The sequence below is a fragment of the Aotus nancymaae genome, unplaced genomic scaffold (assembly GCF_030222135.1).
Source record: "Aotus nancymaae isolate 86718 unplaced genomic scaffold, 86718_ANA_hifiasm-v0.15.2.pri h1tg000008l, whole genome shotgun sequence".
In the NCBI taxonomy this organism is placed as follows: domain Eukaryota; kingdom Metazoa; phylum Chordata; class Mammalia; order Primates; family Aotidae; genus Aotus; species Aotus nancymaae.
This window is the reverse complement of record NW_026988419.1, coordinates 4491521-4512796: the sequence shown is the minus strand read 5'-3', so window position 1 is coordinate 4512796 and position 21276 is coordinate 4491521. Positions and strand designations below refer to the sequence as shown.

General features: G+C 36.4%; 1 protein-coding gene across 24 annotated transcripts in view; it reads right to left on the bottom strand.

The window, feature by feature from the left end:
- The window catches only part of TRIP12 (thyroid hormone receptor interactor 12), a 159121-nt gene that overhangs the window by 61090 nt on the left and 76755 nt on the right, over positions 1–21276 (bottom strand). For all 24 annotated transcript variants that reach the window (XM_021676899.2, XM_012434063.3, XM_021676897.2 and 21 more), the window contains 4 exons: positions 17007–17112; positions 13358–13494; positions 6727–6810; positions 4672–4767 (listed from right to left, as the gene is read on the bottom strand). In XM_021676899.2, coding sequence (XP_021532574.1) covers positions 4672–4767; positions 6727–6810; positions 13358–13494; positions 17007–17112 — 423 coding nt within the window. The remainder of the gene's footprint in view (positions 1–4671; positions 4768–6726; positions 6811–13357; positions 13495–17006; positions 17113–21276) is intronic.

Genomic DNA, 21276 nt, shown 5'->3' with positions numbered 1-21276 from the left:
ATGAATATTCTAAACATTGTCTTAACAAGTTCATAACATGTACAGGTAGTAAAACAAACTAAATAAAATAGTATAAAGGAGGGCAAGAGGTAAAAAGTGTTAATAAACTGTTGTAAGGTTCTTGTACTGTTTGGAATATGATAAAGTACTAATTTAAAGTATGCTGTAATAAACCAAAGAATTTGCATTATAGTCCCTAGGGTACCACTAAAAGAAATATACAAAGATATATAAGTTAAAAAAGTTAATATTAACAATGAATTAATTTTGATCAGTTTGGTAAAAATTCAAAAGCTTGATACCATACTGCTGTCATACACACATGACTGGTGGAAACACAAAATGGTACAACCCCAAATGCAGGGAATTTGCAACATCTACCAAAACATCATATGCAATTACACCCATTTAAACAGCAAACCTGCTTCTAAAAATCTATCGTAAAGACAATGCTTGGAAAAAATATGAAGCTACATTTCACTACAGCCTTGCCAATACGAAACAGAAAGGCAGTCCCATGGACAATATGGATCTTTATGGATTTTTTTAAGTAAATAACAGGACAAGCCATAACAGACTGTTTATATGAGAGGAAACAGGGAAAATGGAATGCAAAAGAAGATAAGCTTTTTGTAAATATATCTTGTTTGTAGATTTGACTTTTAGAACTGTGTAAATATTACATAATTATAAAAGCAAAATATAAACTTTAAAAAGTAGTCCCTAAAAATGAGAAGCAAAATGAAGTAAATGAACAAAACCAACTTGGTGGCATAAACAAAGAGATGGATTATTTCAAATGACTTTAAAACATATTAATTTTAACACAAAGTAAAAAAAATCCCAAGAACAGAAAGAACTGTAAAAACATCGTTTTAACTTGTTCAATAATAATACTTTTGGTGGCAACTTGAAATCTTGTACTGTGGGATAAAGCAAATGCATTACTATGCTATCATATTGGGAATTAGGCCACTCAGCATTGGGGAAAGGAGATATAACATCAATGAAGTTAAATAAAAACACCGTAGACCTAAATATGAAGTGGTGGTATCAGTATCAACTTTCAAAGGAGTCTAGAAATAATGGTCAACCCAATGGAAATAAATAAGCCCAGACTGTGGTCTCTAAATACAAAATAAACCAAGGCTCTCTGGGGAAATGAACAATTTCAGGTATGCGGAGTGTATTCGTCCATTCTCACACTGCTATGAAGAAATATCCAAGACTGGGTAATTTATAAAGAAAATGGGTTTAATTAACTCATAATTCGGCATGGCTGGGGAGGCCTCAGGAAACTTACTATCAGTGGAAGGCACTTCTTCACAGGACAGCAGAAAAAAGAATGAGTGCCAACAGGAAAAATGCCAAAATGCTTATAAAACCATCAGATCTAGTGAGAATTCACTATTAGGAGAGCAGTATGGGGGGAACCACCCCCATGATTCAATTACCTTCCACTGGGTCCCTCCCAGTGGGGATTATGGGGATTACAATTCAAGATGAGATTTGGGTGGGTACATAGCCAAACCACAGCAGGGAGAAAAAATAAGTCAACTGAGTTTGGCACATCTTGTCATATCAGAAAATAAGAAGACTTATCAAAAATTACTAAGGTTATGACCAAAAGATTCAGAAGCCAACCTCAAAAAGATTCTATCATCCAATGCTAGGCTAATTTAAGCATCAATGAAAATCACTGAAATGTCTAATACATGTCTCAATCTACCACTTACGATTACACTTAAAAACAAACATGTTAAAAAGCAAAACAAAAATATAACAATGGCACCTTTGGAGGCCATAAAAATCACTCCTTTTATTAACTAGTAAAGAATGAAAAATAATTATTCAGCTATTGTCCTGGGCAATCAAACGGAAAGTGAGAAGATATCCTTTATATATTTCTACTAAATTATTAATACTTAATTTTACTTCTCATAAATGAAAAGTGATTATTAGGTGTAAAATACTACCAGTTTGTAACCCCTACTACATAGACACTTTGTTTCAACAGCTTGTTAAGAGACAGGCACTATGTACTTCCTGATATAAGAACTCACTATAGCTTTTCAATCGTCTTTCCTTACCAAGAAAAGAAAATAAAGGCTCTAAACTCATTCTGAAGATGTCTCTAGATCCAACGACCCGCTTAGGACATTGAGAAAATGAAACTTTGACATCTATGGATATCCATTATCAAGAAATTACCGGTTTATTTTTTAAGTGTCATAACAATAATGCAACTGTCTATTTTGAGGAGCATTATCTTGAACTACATGATGAAATGATTATAGATTAAAATTACAGTCAGGTGTCGCTTAACAAATGGGATATGTTCTGAGAAATGTGTGTTAGCCTATTTTGTCATACAAACATTATAGAGTATACTTAAAAAAAACCAAGTTGGTACAGCCTAATACACACCTAAGCTGTCTAGTTTAGCCCACTGCTCCTAGGCTAGAAACCTGTACAGCATGTTACTTTACTGAATACAATAGACAGTTGTAATGAGTAATTGTATATGTTAATATATCTATGCATAGAAAAGGTACAGTAAAAATACAATATAAAAAATTAAAAACCAGTACGTCTGTATAGGGCACTTACCATGAATGGAGCTTACCAGGAATGGAAGTTTCCCTGTGTGAATGAGTGAGTGGTGAGTGAATATGAAAGCCTACAACACTACTATACACTACTATGAATTTTATAAACTCTATATATTTATATATACTAAATTTATAAGAAATATCTTTCTTAAATTAACCTCAGTTTCCTATAACTTTACTTCATAAACTTTTTTTTAACTTTGACTGTTTTGCAGTGTTAACTAGCTTAAAACACAAACACAATGTACAGCTGTACAAAAACATTTTCTTTCTTTATATCTGTATGTTATAAGCTTTTTCCTATTTTTAAAATGTTTCTTTTTTTTTTTTAAGCTATTAAACTGTTTTTTAAAACACTCAGACACAAACACGACCATTAGCCTAGGCCTGCATGGGGTCAGCATCATCAGTATCATTATGTTCTACACCTCCATATCTTAGGTCCCACTGAAAGGTCTTCAGAGGCGATGACAGGCATGAGGCTGTCATCTCCTATGACAACAATGCTTTCTTTTGGAATACCTACTCCTGAGGTTTACAGTTAACTTTCTTCTTTAGTATGCAGAAGGAGTACATTCTAAATGAAGCTTGGTCAACGCATGGCCCAGGACAGCTTTGAATGAGGCCCAACACAAATCCGTAAACTTTCTTAAAATATTATGAGATTTTTTTGTGATTTTTTTTTAAGCTCATCAGCTATCGTTAGTGTTATTATAGTTAGTGTTACTGTATTTCATGTGTGGCCCAAGACAATTCTTTCAACATGGCCCAGGGAGGCAAAAAGACTGGAGACCCTTGCTCTAAATGACAAAAGTATAGTTAAACAATGTGTACTGTATATATAGCTAAATGATAGGAATTTTTCAGCTTCATCATAATCTTGTGGGACTGATGTAATGTATGTGACCTGTTGTTGAATGAAGCATCATTATGCAACACATGACTGTATATAATGCCTGGGATTCATTTCCAACTAATATGGGAAGAAGGATGTGAGTGAGGCGAAAGATAAAGACTGGACATGAAGTAGGCACTGTTGAAGCTGGGTCATGGGCAAAAAGAGGTATGGCATTGTTTTTGACTCTAGTTCTAGTCCATGTTTTATATTAAGTTCATGTGTAAAGGTTGATGGTAAATAAAGGTTTCTGATATTTTAAAATCAATACCCTTAGGGACCCCTTGCAACTGTTTTTTTTTTTCCTTTCCAGGCTTCTCCCCAGTGCTAAATAAAATCAAATTTCTCTTAAAACAAACACAAAACTTAAGAAACATTACATGATTGCAATGTATAGATTATATTTTGATCCCAATTCAAAGAAACAGGCCAGGCACCGTGCTTCATGCCTGTAATGCCAGCACTTTGGGAGACCAAGGCGGGCAGATCACCTGAGGTCAGGAGCTCGAGACCAGCCATCCAACATGGTGAAACCCCGTCTCTACTAAAAATACAAAAATTAGCCAGGCTTGGTGGCAAACACCTGTAATCCCAGCTACTCAGGACGCTGAGGCAGGAGGATTGTTTGAACCCCAGAGGCAGAGGTTGCAGTGAGCCAAGATCATGCCACTGCACTCCAGCCTGGATGACAGAAGCAAGACTCTGTCTCAAAAAAAAAAAAAAAAAAAAATGCACACGAAAACCAACATCCTTATGTCTAAATATTTAAAGCTATGTATTAAAAAAAAAAAATCAGCTAGCAAACTGTTTAATGTTTTATCCTCTTACTTTGACAAAGATATCATTATGACAAACTCAGGACTCAAGATTCAAATCTATGCAAAACATGCCATCAGGTGCCATATTACCAATATAATTGTTTGAGATTCTTTATTCTTCTTTTGTTTAAACAAACAATCAATCTTGCTATAAAATCTGGCTAGTTTTCTAATAATTCCAATTAAGCAATGAAAGTTGTATTTAAGGTGTGAATGTGCACAAGCCTTATTTTTAAAAATGGGTTAAAGTTGATGAAAAACTTAGTATTTACATCAACCGGTTACGAGTAAAAATAGCAGTCAGCTAATTATTGACGGGTTTCAGGGAAGGAATATTTTTACTTACTAGCTCCGCTTCCAATTGTTCTATGGAAAAGCTGTGACATCCGAGGACCAAGAGGACCAAACAGGTGAGGGGGAAGACCCCTTGCCTCTAACAAAGCTAAAGAGGAGAAAAGAAGGGCAGAGTGAATAGCTAGTTGACTACATGCAACTGATCTATCTAAAAATTTTAAGTAACTGATTCATCTCACTTAAGTAATTCAGTAAATGTTACTCTGCTTTCTGGACTTTAAGAGAAGCTACAAACTTTCAAGGCCACCCTAATATATTAATGTAATTAAAATAAATTAAAATGCACATGTGCCAGCTCTAATTATCTTAAGGTTTTTTTTTTTTTTTTTTTTTTTTTGAGACGGAGTTTCGCTCTTGATACCCAGGCTGGAGCGCAATGGCGCGATCTCGGCTCACCGCAATCTCCGCCTCCTGGGTTCAGGCAATTCTCCTGCCTCAGCCTCCTGAGTAGCTGGGATTACAGGCACGCGCCACCGTGCCCAGCTAATTTTTTGTATTAGTAGAGACGGGGTTTCACCATGTTGACCAGCATGGTCTCGATCTCTTGACCTCGTGATCCACCCGCCTCGGCCTCCCAAAGTGCTGGGATTACTATCTTAAGGTTTTATGAAGAAATTTTAAAAAAAATAAGTGCCAGTAGGAAGGTGTACATACTTCATGAACAACCTAAGGTAAATGTTTTGATATTTTGAAGAACTAATATGTTAAGCACCCTCGCTCTGTTCTGTCTGACATTATTTACCAATCAGATATTGGTCATCAGATCCTAAAAAACCACATGAAAACAGTGTATGATTTTTATCAGTTCCAAAAACTGAAAACAAAACAGGACGGGCATGGTGGCTCACATCTGTAATCCCAGCACTTTGGGAGTCCGAGACAGGAGGACCACCTGAGGTCAGGAGTTCAAGACCAGCCTGGCCAACATGATGAAACCCTGTTTCTTTAAAAATAAAAAAATTAGCCAGGCACAGTGGCAGGCACCCGTAATCGTAGCTACTCAGGACGCTGAAGCAGGAGAATCACTTGAATGCGAGAGGTGGAGGTTGCAGAGAGCTAAGATCATGCACTCCAGCCTAGGCAACAGAGTAAGACTCCATCTCATAACACACATACACAGAGAGACAGACAGACAGACACAGACACACACACACACACACACACACACACACACACACACTCTCTCTCTCTCTCTCTCTCTCTCTCTCTCTCTCTCTCTCTCTCTCTCAAAACACATACACACTATGTGTTCATGAGTGTCCAAGTCCTAGATATAGTTGTCTGTTCCTTAAGGAACTTAAAAGCAATCAAAAATGATTTATAAATCATACATTTATTGTAAGCCTCACATTAAGATCTGTTATACATCAACTGAGATAAAAATACGTACCCATCCACACATATTAGGCTGCTTTTGTAAAAGCATTTGTAATGTTAAAAAAAAAGTTTGTGTATACACTATACATTCATTTTGAAACAGATGATCAAGAAAAACAAAAACATATGGCCAAATGCCTTATTAAAACCCATTTATGCCTCAGGGTGCAATTTTTTGAATTTCTGCATGAGTGAAAAGTCAGAACTTGGCAATGACCTTGAGCAGGAGGATATAAATAACTCCCACATGCTTAGCATTCCAATAATGGAACACTAGGCATAAGTGGGTTAAATGTATTCATAATGTTAGTGGGTACCAGACAAAAATATATTAAGGTACCTGTTGTTCAAGATTTTTAACTCATTTATTGCCTAAACAAACTATACATGCAACCACAATAAAGAAAAAAAAATTTTAAACAAAAATAAGTATGTAAGGCTTTATCTAGTTAAACAGTGAAGATGAAGAGGCAGATAGCTCATCTTCCAATTCCAAATCATGAAATTGCTACTAAGAGTTTTTGTGGTTGTTACTGGCTTTTTTTTTTTTTTTGGAGGTGTAGGCACTGCCAGATTATGGTCAAATGAATTTAAATTAATTTCAATAAAGAATAGTATTAACACGTAGCCCATGGTAATGGTTTCTTGTAGGCTCAATAACTGTTTTTACCTTGCAAACGTCCCATCTCTGAATCATCTGATTCACTCTCCCCAGAGGTGGTCATGCCAACAGCTCCTGCAACAGAACTAGAGGCTTGGGGTGGAGGGGAAAGATGAGGGTTAGGAGAGGAATACTTAAACATATTATGTTTGGCTTATCTTAGAAAAACCAAAGTTTTGTGGACTACGATGAATAAAGGCAATTGAACTCGTCTTGCCACTGTACACGCAACTGTTCTTCTAGACTTTATCCTGTAGCTTTTAGGAACAAAAAGAGAGCTCAACTATTTTAGCATTAAAAAGGTTGTAGTTTTATGCTTTTCATTTATACATGGCTTTTGATAATTTCTCATGCCTCTGAAACTGTTCCTTAGTTAAGGTGTCCTGAATCCCTCTTTTGAAAGTCAATAAAGAACATACTGTGTAACAATTGTGATTATTTAATAGATGGCCAATAGGTAACAAAAATAAATAAAAAGGCAAAATTGACATTTGGGGGAAATGTTGTATGTAAATGTCTGCCTTCTAAGTCTGCTTTATTCCCAGAGTACAGTCTTGATACAACCATGTATCTGTTTTCATTAACTTCAAGAGTGCAAAATGATATTACAACAGATGAGTGCTATGAAGCATGAAAGAGGCTGGGCATGGTGGCTCACACCTGTAATACCAACGCTTTGCGGGCCAAGGCAGAAGGATCATTTAAGCTCAGGGGTTCAAGACCAGCCTGGGCAATACAGTGAGATGTGTAGTCTCAACTACTCAGTGGGGCGTGCCTGAGTTGAGAGCACTGCTTAGGCCCAGGAGGTAGAAGAGGCTGCAGTGCGCGATGATCATGCCACTGCACTCCAATCTGAGCGACACAGCCAGACTAAAAACAAAAAGTATGAAAGAGAGGGCAACTAACGTGTCAAAACTAGTGTAAAATCAAGAGTTAACACTCAGGATACTATTAATCGAAATACTAACCTGATCAACAATGACAAAAAGATAGTCTAAGCTAATGGAGGTAGAGTCTATTATGAATCCGAACTGGAAGTAAAACCATATCCCTGCAAAACTAGCAGTTTATTGTGCTTCTATGTGTCTGCTGAGGTTAAAGGGATTTTTTTGTTTTTGTTTTTTGGGTTTTTTTTTTTTTTAAACACAGACGATTGATCTACATAAGCTCTTCAACAATACCTTAAGCCCTATATACTGCACAGATTGTGACAGAATGCAAGCCAGGAAGAATTTTTTTTGTCATAATTGTTAAAGAGGCATGTGTGAATAACATATGTGAATTTAAAGAGCTTGTCTGAAGTAAAAGATACCAAAATACCAGCCACTGACTATATTTTCATATTACCATTCTCTTCACACACCATTAAGTATTTTCTATATAACTTCATTATTGGGATTTAAAATAATTCTTAGAAAAACTTATGGTTTACAACAGGGTCAGCAAACTATGGCCCAAAGGCCAAATCCAGTCCACCACATGATTTTGTAAATAAAAATTTTATTAGAACATAGCTGTACTCATTCATTTACAGGTCTGTGGCTGCTTTCATGCTATAATTACAGAATTGAGTACTTGCAACAGAGACTACATATAGCATAAAACATTTACTATCTGGCCTTTTACAAAAATGTTGGAAACTCCACCACTCCCAAAAGTTTAGAGCTACACACAGACAGATTAACAGAAATACTAAAATTGTATAAAGGTTGAGCAAAATCCACACTCTGGTAAAGAAAAAGGAAATTAACCAATAACTGCACGCTACAATGCTACTTACAGGTAGGTAGCATTTATGAAACACTTACTATACATAGGCATTATGTAAGTTTCCTTATAACTGTACAAAAGGTATCATAATCATCATGCACATAAGGAAACTAAGGTTTTGTGACTTTCAGCATACTTGGCCAATGTCAGATAGCTAGTTATGTATCAGAGACTTGAACTCATGAAGTCTGACTTCACAGGTTGTACCCTTAGAAACTGTATGACTCAAATATATTCTTTAGCAGTGATTTTTAATTCAAATACAGTTGCTTCTTCACATTATACAGAAATGCTGTTAACAAGTACTGTTACTAGGTACAATTATAACTGAAATGGCTCTTAAACTTATTTTAAGACTCTTCCATCTATGTGGAAAGCAAATACCAAGTTTTAACAAATGAAATAGTTGGTATTTTTAAAATACACTCTGCAGCCCACAGATTAAAAAACAAACACACAAAAACCTAATCTATTAAGAGTACGGCTGAGGTGTTTTTTTTTTTTTTTTAAACAGAGTCTTGCTCTGTCGCCCAGGCTGGAGTGCAGTGGTGCTATCTCAGCTCACTGCAACCTTCACCTCCCAGGTTCAAGCCATTCTCCTGCCTTAGCCTCCCAAGTAGCTGGGACTACAGGCACGTGCCACCACGCCCAGCTATTTTTTTGTATTTTTAATAGAAACGGGGTTTCACGATGTTGGTCAGGATGGTCTCGATCTCTTGACCTCATGATCCACCTGCCTCATCCTCCCAAAAGTGCTGGGATTACAGGTGTGAGCCACTCGCCCCGCCTTGCCTTGTTTTTAAGTTTATTTATCAGAGAATCTACTTGATTTTACTTTAAAATGTTCTCTAGATCTACAACCATTAAAGGTTTCTACTTTACATTGCTTCTTAAACATTTTATTCTAATGACTTTCATATTTAATACCTCAAATTGCAGTGCCACAAAGACATCAATTAAGCAAAACATAAAACCTATAGAAGAACATAATTAAAAGAGTTGCTATGGTTATCTAAGGTTCTATTACAGCAGGGTCCTAACCTTTGGTGAGCCACAGAACCTTTTTTTTTTTTTTTTTTTTTGAGACAGGGTCTTGCTCTGTTGCCCAGGCTGGAGTGCAGTGGTCCAATTTACAACTCACTGCAACACCCACCTCCAGGGCTCAAGCCATCCTCTTGCCTCCACTGTAGTTGGTACCACAGGCACATGCCACTAAGCCTGGCTAATTTTTGTATTTTTTGTAGAGACAGCATTTCACCATGTTGCCCAGGCTGATCTCAAACTCCTGAACTCAAGTGATCCACCGGCCTTAGCCTCCCAAAGTGTTGGGATTACAGGTGTCAGCTACTACCAAAAGTCTGATTTTTCAATGGGAGATAGGGTGCTTGTTTTGACAGAAATTGGAAACTAACTGCGAAGAAAAGAATTCTTTTGCCATACCTCTGACAGCAAGTATTAAGCTTTTGTTCACTTTTATGAAGTAGTTTAGGTTATCTAAAGTGGAAGTTTAGATATGAGTTATGAGTTATCTAATTGTGTAAAACATATATAAAACTATTTTTGTATGTTTTACAAAATTAGTTTGGTTTTACAAAAACAAACATTAGTTTTGTATGTTTTAGAAAATTAGAAAACCTAAACCAGCCAAGCCTTTGGCTAATTTAATTAGGAGTAAAGAGGTAGCAGTTCCATAAAGTCATGCAGGTATGAAAACGTAATTAGTCAATAGGATTCAGCTACAGTTCTTTAGTCAAGGCTTCAAACCTCCTTGGGCACAGGCCAGATTTCTTCCCAGAGACAAATATAAAAATATAACTCTCAGTAGATAAAATCCAATGCCAGATTTTCAACAGATATTTCTCCTGTTTAGTCTTAACATATCTTCATAGTACCGTGTAAGACAGTTTACAATGTACATAAAGGAAAACACGAAGATACTGTGTAAATCAGAATACAAACATTCTATTATAGAGTGACAGGTTTTTATACTTTAACCAACTGACGCAAAGTTAACAAAATTTTCTTTATATTATCTAACCTGATCATTTCTTCTGAAACCATAAAGGTACTCAAAGCAAAATGGAGCTGACATTGTTTTACAAGTATAAAGAAAAATACTTCCTTTCTTACTTTAGTACGCCTAGCATTTGCAAGACTTTAGCAACATTATACAAGGCTGTACGGTTCTGATTATGTCCAAAACTAAGAATGCATAGGAAACCAAGTGTGGTGGCTCACGCCTGTCATTGCAGCACTTTGGGAGGCTGAGGTGGTTGGATCACCTGAGGTCAAGAGTTCGAGACCAGCCTGGCTTACATGGTGAAACCCTATCTCTACTAAAAATGAAAAAATTAGCTGGACATAGCGGCAGGTGCCTGTAGTCCCAACTACTTGGGAGGCTGAGGCAGGAGAATCACTTGATCCCGGGAGGCAGAGGTTGCAGTGAGCTGAGATCGTGTCACTGCACTCCAGCCTGGGCAACAGAGAGAAACTCCTCTTCAAAAAAAAAAGAAAGAATGCATAGGCGTCTGCCTCTGACTCTTGGGACAGTGTGGCAAACACTTAACTTTCAACTTCAAAAGTTAGCTTTTCTTATATGAGGAGCTAATGTGGTTAGGCTTTTAAAAAGAATAAAAACATTATTTCCAAATAAATGTTTCCAATGGAGTCTTATATCGACTATACAAGTACTACCTGAGAACATTTACTTGTCAAAAGGAGCTCTAAGTCCACAAACCTATACTCCATACTAATTTAGGTTTGTATTTTCTTTTACATTCCCATTTTACACATACAGAAACTAAAGCATATTATCATGAAGAATGTAATGTAAAGCTGTTAATTAGCTTCTTTCCCCATACTTTCATGAGACAGCAGAGAAATTCCTGTAATTCATAAGAGATCTATCCTCCAAAACGTAATGAAGTCAGCCCTCCTCTAATGCAAGTGCACACGCCACATGTATTTTTTATCATCAGCTACAATAAACAACTTGGGAAACACCTATATCACACTGTGATCTCAAACATAAATGACAATGGAATGCCTAAAAGTGTTTAGAAAGGCAGTTCTATGAGCCTGATTCCCGTACGCTTTTATCCTCTTAGGTAAATAAACAGGGGAACAAAATTTTACACCTCATTCCCATTCCAGCCTTCAATTATATATCCTATGAATTATATAAACTCTTGCAACTTCAGGGAAATAGACAACAATGCTGTTACAAATATGCCTGCCTTTGGGAAGTCACACGTCACAGCTTGTAACCCTGATCAAGTATAAGCAATATTTGTCTCCATTTTCCTCACTTATAAAATGATAATAACAGCACTCACACCTCAGCAGGTTGTTTGGAATATTAAATGAGAATATATGTAATGTGCTTAATACTATGGCTGCACTGCAATGTAGTGTACACTGTATAAATATTAGTTGTAGTAATAACTGCAATGAGTCTACATTAATAGCCAGCAGCTCCTTTTCTGTTACCCATTTGGGAATTGCCCCACTTCCACATTCAAGCTTATGAATAAACAATGAAAGACTAGGAAGGAGCGCACAACAGTGGGATAGGCTGTAAGTCACAACCAGTTTTAATGAGTTGCAATGAAATGGACTTTCTAAATATCTACCATTTAAACCTTACTATTCTAGGAAAATAAATAAGGGGGAAAAAAACTCTTCTCCCACCACTTAATTTGTCATACAAAACTGAGAAAGTATTGTGGCTTAAAAAAAAAAATGCTGGCCAGGTGCGGTGTGGCTCACACCTGTAATTCCAGCACTTTGGGAGGCCGAGGCGGACAGATCACAAGGTCAGGAGATCGAGACCATCCTGGCCAACATGGTAAAACCCTGTCTCTACTAAAAATACAAAAATTAGCTGGGTGTGGTGGCGCGTGCATAATCCCAGCTACTCAGGAGGCTGAGGCAGGAGAATTGCTTGAACCTGGGAGGTGAAGACTGTAGTGAGCCAAGATCATGCCACTGTACTCTAGCCTGGCAACTAAGTGAGACTCCATCTTGAAAAAAAAATAAAAAATAAATGCTAAGCTAGACAGAACAAGAAGACATCAGTGGTGGGCAAATCACAACCTTCATGGCCAACTATGACATATGACAATATATTCTAATAGTAAATAATTGTACCTGAAATATCTTTGTTCAAAAGGAAGTATATGCCTGTATCTAAACCTGCGTGTATCATCTGATTTAAGGGACTCACACATATAAGCCTATAGTGACTGATTTTAACATTTTTTATCTGTTGTTAATGTCATTTACAAATATCAACAGAAATTGCATTTTGATATTTATCAGCCAGAACTAATAGTTGAAGTATTAGTCTTGTTTTGGTATAGGTAATGGGTACATATTTAAAGCTGAAAGGAGAGAAAAGCCTTAATTTTTGTGTTTCTAATATATCAAGAATAAAAACAAGGAGCCCCTAACAATATAAATACTATTCTTATAGCTAAGGTTCAAATGGAATACTTATATTTTAGGGTTTACAAAAATTCTAATTTAGAATTTATATATGTGTGAAGCAATTTAAACTATATTCTTACATTTTTACTATGAATTTAAATTCTTTCAATCAATGGGCAGTTATACATACGAGTTTATAAAAGGCTTACACAGAAAAGAGTTTACTTCCTCCTAAAAGCCTTTTGAATGTAATTAGTGCAAATCTGGATGAGAATTTTAAAATGACAACCAAATCCAACTATCAATATATCAAACTGGTAAACTAAAACAAAACAGAATGAGAAGTTTATATGATAGTAACATCTAGCATACTTTCCTCCCTCTGCCCATCAAATCTGTAAAAGACAGAGATGCATTTTAAAGCTAAGAAGTACCAATCTACCTGCAGCTCCTTGGGGAGCTTCATCTGTCCGAGCAGCTGAAGAATTTACTGTCTCCTGGTTGCTTTCAGGGTCTGCCATTTTCTCCTGTCGACGAGCTTCAGCTGCTCCTCTTTTGCCCAGGCCAGAGCCTCGCCGACTACAACAGAAAAATGTCATCATGGGCAGCATTATCAGTGAACCAAGAGCAATGTATAGAAAACACAAAGCTCAAATTCATGGAGCACAAAGCCAGTTTCTTCTTCGTTCTCTTTTTAAATAAAAATAAGTGCAGAAAAACACCATGTGTAACAACCAAGACTTTGTATATTTAAAATTCTTCCAAGTTATATTGCATTTACAATACAAGCTTTTGTGTTACTGGGAGCTATTGTCATCCTTAGAAACAGAAATGACTTCCTGCAGAGAAAATTCAATTTATTTTAAATAGCACATCATTTCCAGGGTAAACAGTGGAGCAATGTATTAATACTGGCTGGGTGTGGTGGCTCACGCCTATAATCCCAGCACTTTGGGAGGCTGAAGTGGGTGGATCACCTGAGGTCAGGACTTCAAGACCAAAGTGGCCAATATGATGAAACCCTGCCTCTACTAAAAATACAAAAATTAGCAGGGTATGGTGGCATGCACCTGTAGTCACAGCTACTTGGGAGGCCAAGACAAGAGGATTGCTTGAATCCAGGAAAAGGAGGTTGCAGTGAGCTGAGATCACACCACTGCACTCCAGCCTGGGCAACAGAGCAAAACTCTGTCTCAAAAAAAGAAAATTAATACAAAGACTTGCAGACTAACACTGAGAATGAGAGGAAGGGAAAAAGAGAAGAACAGATGTGAAAAAATTCCCAGCCCCTATTTCCACATTACCTAAATCATCTAAAAATAATTATCCTAATAACAACTTCATTCTTTAAAATAAATTATGGATTTCGTATTATTAACAAATATATTACAGATAACATTTGGGAAAGACATTCATTTAGGACAGAGACACAATAAATTATGGAAAAAGAATGACCACCTGAAAGAAAATTAAATTTTATTGATGACAAACCTTTTTTTCTCCTTTAATAGAGAAATCAGTAAGCAAACTGGGTAAAAGCAAAAATACTCCCCTGGAAAATTACTAAAACTTGATAGCATTTAAGCAAAAGCTACCCAAATAATCTTAAGAAATTCAGAAACCTGTTTAACTAAAGACGTGCTTTAGACTAAAGTCACACTACAATGAAGTGAGAGAAATGGGCACAACTGACCTACAAAGAAAGGGTCTGGCTTACCTGAGAGCACTGGAAGAGTTTATTCTCCTCATTACAGAAAAAGCTTCCCTACACAGAAATGTGCTTCACTCACCTTTCCATCACAAGGAAACAGCTCATTCCAAACTCATTTTACAAAACTACAAGTTAGTGGGATTCAAATTCACTCATTTAAGATCTAATCTCCACCAGCACACTGGGCTGACTACTTTGGATACATAGGGTTGCTGCCCTCAAGGAGTGCTTATTTTTAAGAGAAACAAGGACACCCTGAGTAGGTGACCAAGGCACAATATATAAACAGAATCCCAACTAATTCAGAAAAGATTTGCCAGGAAGAGCACTTCAAGCAGGTGGCTAGATTAGATGGCCTGTGCACAGCATAAGCATGCCTACAGTAAGTAATTTCACATGCACTAATTATCATGTGTTGAAAGAGAGAAGGTTGCAGAGACCAGCAGGGCAGGCAAGACAATTAAACACTAGATTACCTGACTTCGAATACAGCTTAAAATTAATTTGCAGAAACAATAAATTGAGTTTGCATCTCAGACTAAACCTTAAGTAATTAAGATTCAAAATCTGGCCGAAAATAAGACAAAATCTCTGGAAAAGTAAGAAGTTTCTTCAGAAATCCTCAGAAAAGTTGCTACGCAATCTCAAAAGCAAACAGGTGTACTAAATCCAGCTATTTTAAACAATGTGAAAAATTAAGAAACAGGTGGAAGAGGTTTAAGGTGGTAAGGGTATATTTCTTATGATTTATAGGCAACAAGTTAAACTGTTTACTGATGTCACTACTGTACCACCACCAAGAGTAGAGAAAATAGGTTATCTTAGGTAAGAACCAAAAGAAATGAAAAGATCTTTCTACTAACCTGAGTGGGAAAAGGCAAACAAAATCATTCTCCCATCACTAGTTTTTGATGCATTTACTGGAGGGAACAAGCTAGTCATGTGCTGCATAATGATGGTTCTGTCAACAACGGACCACACGTATGACCATGGTCCTGCAAGATTCTTAATACTGTATTTTACTGTCCCTTTTCTATGTTTAGATGTGTTTAGGTGCATAAATGCTTGCCATTGTATTACAATTGCCTACGGTATTCTGTAAGGTAACATGCTATACCAGGCCTAGGAGCAATAGGCTACCACATGGCCTAGATGGGTAAGCTATACTATTTAGGTTTGTGTTTTAAGTGTTCTCCATGATGTCTGCATAACAAAATCACCTAATGACACACATCTGAGAACATGTCCTCCTCATTAAAAGAGGTATGACTATACATAGACAGAGAACTCATATGTAGCTACTGAATAATTAGCAGCAGAATGGCACCTGACCAACTGACCAAGCCTGAAAAGCTGAGAGGAGGTTGCAGGAAAAAGATTTTTACCTTTTTACCTTTAGGCTGAGATTCCCTATCAGTTAATAAAGGTATATGAAATATTAACTGTGTCACATCAAATGTAGTTGTTTTGAAATGAGATCTACAGTAACTAGAAGCTAGAATTGGAGATGTGAAAGAACACACACAATACCTATACTTTTTCTTGAGAGGACGGTGTTATATAAAATAAAAATTAAATACATTTCCCCTCCATTCATAAACTTAGTAATTGGTTCTAACACTTTTAGAAACTAATTAAGCAATAGTACAACCATTAAAACAGGCATCCTTTTTGATTCATTAATCACACTATTGGGAAACTTAACTATCTTTTAAAAAAACAACCCAAATCTGCATAAAGATGCTCATTAGAAGTATATTTGGCAGACTAGAACTCTGGAAACAGTCCAAGGTCCCGCTACTGTCAATAGTACAGTGAAAATAGTGTAGCAGCAAAGGAAAGGTAGAGGATAAAAGTATTATCAAGAAGCAGAATGATCAAAACTTAGTAAAAACACATAAATAAATATTGGGGAGAAATTCATGAAGATAGTATCAGTTATGTTACAGTATGTCTTTGCTCAAGTAAAAAAAAAAAATTTAATGATTTCTGAAAAATCATCAGGCATAGTGGTTCATGTCTGTAATCTTAGCATTGTGAGAGGCCGAGGTAGGTGAATCACTTGAGGCTGCGAGCTCGCGACCAGCCTGGCCAACATGATGAAACACGGTACCTACTAAAAATACAAAAATTAGCTGGGCGTGGTGGTGGGTGTCCATAATCCCAGCTACTCAGGAGGCTGAGGCAGGAGAAGCACCTGAACCCGGGAGGCACAGGCTGCAGTCAGCAGAGATCGTGCCACTGCACTCTAGCCTGGGTGACAAGAGCAAAACTCCATCTTGAAAAGAAATTACCTATGGAGTTAAGAATTTTGATCAAAGTTGAAACTGAACAACAGAAGACAAATGAACTCACCATAAATGGAAAAAAAACAAATTACCTGGTACTAGCACAGGAGCCCGTGGTCTTTTGGCGTGTGCTCCGCCTCAAACTGGGGAGCTCAGCAGGTGGAGACTCACTGCGCTTCTTGGTAGATTTTCTTAAACCTATCCATGGAAAATGGGAAAGTGTAATTTTATAATGAGAAATTATCATTAAGTAAAAATCAAAAAATTCTTCAGGTCATCATCCTGTTCAAAACTCGACAGAATCTTTCCATAATCTCTCCAGTAGTACTGCTAGCTTTACCTCCAGAGACTATTCATAATGAAAAAGTTAATGGTGGCACTCGAGTTCAGGATCAGTCTTCTCACTTGGACCCAACCTTGACCCAACCTATCCCAAGAGTCCTGACTATCTAACCTCTTTCAAAGTTCTTTTCCCATCTGCTTCTCTTTCTTCTTCACTAACAAAGACGAGGATTTTGGATATACTATTTATTTCAAGAATTTACTAAACATCATTAAGTTTACCAACTTTGTTACACTGTTCTTATATAGTCCCATTTCGGTTAGTTTATATAAGGCTCATCAATAAGATATGAGAACCAAATGAGTTATACCACTCATCAGAAAGGTACATGTCCTTACCTGAACTGAAGATTATTAGGAGGTCTGATTTATAAAATATTGTATAATGAGGGGGAAGAGTCACTTAAGCACACTTTATGTATTATTTTGGAAGCTAATGCCTTTACAAGTCAATAGGCTCAAAAAATATATATCAATTAAGTAAAGTTTATCACTATTTTATGAACAACAGGAAAGCCAAGACAGCATCCACCCACCCTTGCACAACCCTCACAATGTTACCATAAATTATGACAAAGTAGGCACTATACTCTATCTAAAAAAGACCTCCCCAATAGTGAAAGATCTCCAAAGTTATCAATCATATTTCCATAAGAACTCAGCATCATCTTAAATAGCTGTTAACTTTTTCAGAGACTAATTAGTTATACTATTGGTCCTGGTCACTTGCTTCTTTACAGGAAGTTTTAATGTTGCTGATTTCATTACTTTAAAGGGGACAACCAAATTCTTTACTCCTTTGATTTGGAAAAAAGCAACAGCAAAAGATCTTGGAGAGAAGCAGTAAAAACGATTCTAGACATTTTCTTGATCTTTTAGACTCAAAACTTCAGCTCATTCAACTTGGGATGGTCTTTATAGCAGACTTAAAAGGAGAGTTGCTAAGTGAAAAATCAACTTATTCAGGAATCTGTGAACATGAAACAGAAGCTATAAGGATAAAAATCTTATGTTTAGACAGGCATTACCTTTTAGATATCTAAACTATATCTTTTGGGCCTTTTTCAAAATAACTTTTGGGAAAGATTATCTAAACAACTGAAGCTGACATAAAAGAATCAAAGAATGAAACTTTAACTGGGAAAGATGATTGGCTTAAGAATTTTGTAAATTTCAATTTTATTTTTAGGTATTCTACAAAGCATATTGCCAGAATTATTTGATATAATCATATGCCTGATATCCTATACTGTCTTTGTCAGGGCACACAATCTGGTCACCTAAGAGACAGGCTTGGGAACAGATCTAGAGAGCTAGCTTAGTAATACGTTCAGCTAATTAACATCACATTTTAATATTTTAAAAATTCATAAATAACTTCAAAATACTATTTCAGAAAGTATTAAATTTCACACTTGCTTTTCTATCAGATTTGTGTTACTAAATAGACTTATGAATCCACAGTTTAGAGAGGAAAAATACACAAATGTTTATTATATTAAAACACACCCCAAGATCGCGCCATTGGACTCCAGCCTGGGTAACAAGAGCGAAACTCCGTCTCCAAAAAAAAAAAAAAAAATCACACACCAAAAAACACAAAGTGCTTTTGCTTTTAACAAAGCACTTAAAAAAAAAAAATCCCTTGTATTACTGCCATTAGTATTCCTTAGTACTTCATTCACGTAATAGTAAAATATCTTTATCCATAACATGATACAGTAATGGATGGGAGCACACACTTTTGCATCTATCTAGTGACATTAAAAAATAAAATATTCAAATTAATGTACTGTACGCTATACTGCTGATTTGAGGTCCTGATATATTTTTTAATCAATTTTTCATTCTTTCACTATTCATGCCCTAAAACAGACTTCATCATTTAACTGTCTTTTAGACTGTCTTCAACTATAACTTAAATGTGATAAAATGTACTTATTCTGAGTGTGTGGTTCAATGAGTTTGACAAATGTATTTACCTATGTAACTAGTATCACCATTAAGACACATAACATTTCCATCACTCTAAAAAGGTGCTTCCTGATCCTTGAGGTAATCCTCTCTCTCTCTCACATAAGGCCCTTGACAACCACTGATGTGCCTATTTTAGAACTTCATATAAATAGAACCATACACTGCTTTGGAAATGGATTCATTTTCTTAGACATATTAGTAACCCATTCTTTTTCATTGCTGAGTAGTATTCTTGTGTGTGAATGTTCCACAATCTGTTTATCCATTCTTGGTGGTAAGCTTTAAGAGGACCATACTAAGTTGCAGAGAAGTAGGGAAGGGAAGAACCAAAACAGACTAGACAGAAAAACATTTGTAATGGCTTTCATAATCATACCACAATCATAAAACAACTGTGCAACTGTGTAACTCCATTCCTGATGAAGTAAGAGAGATTACCTTTAACATGCTATGGTCTGAAAGACAATCTCACAGTAAAGAGCTGCTATGTATAATGCTCTCTAGTGGAAAAGAGGTTATCATTATTTGCAACATTATGGGAACCCAGGATAGGAGACCACATTAGCTTTTATATATCCATCTCTGCCCAAAATACCTGAATAGGGCAACACATCTTATGTAGTGAAAACTGGTAACTGGTAACTTCTGAGCATATTTCAATAAACCAAGTCAAACCTTGGAAGGACTATCTAAATTCCTTTCAAGGATTATTCTTCCAAAAGTCTGAAACATTTTCAGAACATCAGAAATGGCAGACATTCATGGAGAAAGAAAAGTTCAAGTTTGAAGTAGTTGGATAAGATTACTTTCTTGAAGATAAAGACAGATTAACCTTCTTTTGACCATTTAGCAAATTGACTACACTAGAACATACTATTCTTATTCTTAAGACTATTTGAGGTTTTCAAAAGCACTTTCAGATATGACGTTAGATAATTTCTATTTTTCAGATACAACAACATTTACAGAGTTGCTTAAAGGTTTATAAGCTAGCCAACTACACAAATCCAAAGCTCATTTTGAAGCAAGAAAAACAAGAGTATATTAAGAATACATCTTAATATGTTTCTCACAAGTTGCTAAAATTTTGCTTTACTGGTTCTGAACAAAAAACTTTAGCACTGTCCATATAAAAATACAGTATTTTGTAGAACTGAAATTTCCTTGTATTCTGCTGATCAAGCAAGGAGTATTTCAATAGAGGAGAGAACACAAGTGTAAACCTACTGACCACCAATTAAAACATACATACATAGATATATACACATGCACATACACTCCTCTTTCCCAGGCTCTGTAATGCAGCAAAACTACATTTATTGTTTACCTTTATGATGTCACTCAACAAGAACATCACTGGTCAGATTAATAAACTTTTATCCACAAAGATTTTGTGAATGAAATTAGGTATAAATGTAGATGTACTCTTTTCCCCAAAATTCTTGACCTTAATATATTGGTGTAAGAATATATGCACTTGTTCCTATAACCTTTAAACCTCTGGATAAAGAAAAAACTGGCAGTTAGTATTGTCTGCCTAAAAATCCTAATTGTTCTGTTCTCCAATATAGACAAGTCTATAAAACAAACAAACAAAAACAGGCTGAGCACAGGGGCTGACACCTATGATCCCAGCACTCTGGGAGGCCAAGGCCAGAGGATCATTTGAGCCCTAACAGTTTGAGACCAGCCTGGGCAACGCAGACCTTGTCTCTACAAGAAAACCAAAACAAAACAGCAAACTAAAACACAGGCTGGATATTGTGGCTCATGCCTGTAATCCCAGCAATTTGGGAGGCTGAGGCTGGAGGAATGGGTGAGCCCAGGAGTTGGAGACCAGCATCAACAACATTCTAAGACCCTGTCTCTACAAAAAGTAATAAAAAATAAATTAGCTGGGCATGGTGATGCATGTCTATAGTCCCAGCTACTCAGGAGGCTGACAGGGGAGGATGCTTTAAGCCCAGCAGTCCAAAGCCACAGATCGTACCACTGCACTCCAGCCTGGGTGACAGAGCAAGACCTTGTGAAAGAAAGGGAAGA